At 60.8% G+C, this 2,394-nt stretch overlaps 1 protein-coding gene across 1 annotated transcript in view; it reads left to right on the top strand.

Moving 5' to 3' along the window:
- LOC109862271 (altered inheritance of mitochondria protein 3-like) overlaps positions 1–2,086 on the top strand; it is a gene marked incomplete at its 5' end in the record, with an annotated part of 3,739 nt that extends 1,653 nt beyond the window's left edge. Inside the window, one exon of the mRNA XM_020442267.1 lies at positions 2,015–2,086. Coding sequence (XP_020297856.1) covers positions 2,015–2,086 — 72 coding nt within the window. The remainder of the gene's footprint in view (positions 1–2,014) is intronic.
- Between the last annotated feature and the right edge of the window lie 308 nt (positions 2,087–2,394).

Consider the following 2,394-nt stretch of genomic DNA (forward strand, 5'->3'; position numbering starts at 1 on the left):
TTTTTTTTTTTTTTTTTTAATAAGGGGAAATGCATTATGCACTCCCGCCCTGTGAGGATTTGGGCGGGGAGTGTGGGATTCGCACCCACTAAAACCCCTCAATGGCCTCCACCGGACATAATGGGGGAGCCTGTGGCAGCCGCAAGGTTATTACATCTCCAGGACCCCTTTAGTCCAAGACTTGTCCCCAAAAGACAACGCCCCCATCGCCGTCACCTTTGGGGTTGCGGCAGGAGGAAGGGACCATAGCCCTCCTCAAGCCGCCCCTTTCTGAGGACTTGTGCAGTGGCGAGTCAAGTTCCCCAACTTGCCACGCCAAGTCTCCGCCCGCCGTGACCGAAGTCAGAAAGGGTCAACACAATTTTTCGTATCCCTTTCCCGCGACCAAGCAGCCCCTTGACAGAGGCTGGGTCCAGGGGTCACGCCCGAGCCGTGACCCCCCCCACTCCGAGCACGGGAACTGCCCCCAAACCGAGCCTATTTGCTTGGCTTAGAGGACTTAAGTCCCGGCTTTTCTCTCCCCGGTGAAAGGGAGGCTGACTTGCCACCTCTCTGCCGCTTGAAGAAGGGCTCCTTGGTGGAGCCTCCCCCTGAACCCGGCGTTTTCTGCGCCGCGCCTTTTTTTGTCCGGGGGCCAGCGAACTTGCGGTCTCTGGTCTTGGACACTTTCCTTTTAAAGAGAAAGGGGGCATCGCGCCGTCCCTACTCCCCTTCACCCCAGTCTCAGGCTTTTTCCAAAGGCCGGAGGGCTCCTTGCTTGGGGAGGAGGTCGTAGCGGCTTACCCCCTTTGCCTGCGGCGGGCTTTGTGTCCTCAAAGGAGGCGGACGGGAGAGGATTATCCTCGCGCGCCTCGCTCTCTTCCGGCCACAGCCGGGCCAGACTTACCACCGGGGAGAGGAGGTAAACCCCCTCTCCGTCCTCCTCGCAACCGGAGGAGTCCTCGCCGGACCCAGCACTGCGGGCCCACCGCTTCCTCTTCTTCTTCGGGGAAGGGTCAAGCACCGCCACCTCCCCGCCCTCCTTGCTACCGGGTGGCAGCGGAGGCGCCGGCACTCCGGCGCCCCGCCTGGTGGCTACTTGTTTTGCCGGTATGGAGGCGCAACTTGCGCCGCCCATCCGGTGGTTCGCTGGCTGCCCCCGGCTTGCACACAAAATGCACTTGAAAGCAGCTCTGCATGTGATAGCAAGGTGGCCATCCCCCCCGCAACGGTAGAACGCCGTGCTCCGATCAACACCGGAGCACTTGCGTGCCACGTGCCCGTACTTGAGGCACCGATAGCACTGCATACGCCGTGCTACCAGCGCCTCGACGGGAAGGCTAAACCACCCCACCTCTATTCTTTTCGCCCCTACTACCCGCCGGGCTGCCCTCAAGGGCATACGAGCCCATAAGGTCTCGTACCCGACAGGAGAAAAGCGAACCAGCCCAGTGCGAACTTCACTGGGCTGGCATCCACCTGCCGTCGCTAATGCGGCGGCAATGTCCGCCGCGGAGAGGGGAGGAACCACGTCCTGCACGCGGACTGCCGCGTGCTTTATGGGACGGGTGAATTTCACTCCCTCTACGCCATCCAACGCTTTAGACGCCCTCTCAACAAGGGCGTCAGCCGTTTTGGCTCCTCCAGGCCCGGGTATCTGGAGGAGCATGCCGCCATTGGCCGCCCTTTTTATCCGGAAACCGGAAATTCCGACCTCCTTCAAATTAACGGCGGCCGCCGCCTTTTTCATAACTTCGGCATAACTGCTGCCCTCCCCCACGGTAAGGAGGACGGCAGCTCCAGTGGGGAGCCTGCCAAGTTTGGCCCTTTCCGCTCCCCCTGTGCGCTGACTCGCGCCAACGGGAGCAGCGGGAGGGCATTGTTTTTCTTCAAGAGGGGGGGGGTTCTTTCTTCCTTCGCGCCTTGCGCCCCACAACCGTCGCCCAGGTGGTCGGGGCGGGTACGGCTGCAGGCTCGCTCGAGGTCTGAGGGACAAGCTCTCCCCTAATGACAGAGACGATTCGCCCCTCCATAGCCTCCTCGATTTTGTCCGCCAAAAGGCGGACACATCTGTCCTCCGGGAGGTCCAGAGGGGAATCTTCCCTAAAGAGCACATCCGCCCCCTCCTCTGTTTGGACCCCCCGGAAGTCCATTTTTGGCGGCAGAGTCGTTGCCGCGGTCGCCTGCGGGACAAGCCCAGACTTACCGACCTGCGTCCCGCAGTCCGCGACCTCTTTTCTTGACGCGCCGACGAGGGAAAAACCCTTCTTGTAGGCCGCTTCGAGCATCTCCCGGACCTTTTTATACCGGGAAGACATAATTTTTTCGGCGTCCTTGCTGAGCCGGAGCGGGCGTGTTCCGTTTGACCACAGTACGATTCGACACCGATCGATTCGACACCAAATTATTGGACAC

This window comes from Pseudomyrmex gracilis, unplaced genomic scaffold (assembly GCF_002006095.1).
Source record: "Pseudomyrmex gracilis isolate BER0280 unplaced genomic scaffold, ASM200609v1 scaffold_1567, whole genome shotgun sequence".
NCBI classification, from domain to species: domain Eukaryota; kingdom Metazoa; phylum Arthropoda; class Insecta; order Hymenoptera; family Formicidae; genus Pseudomyrmex; species Pseudomyrmex gracilis.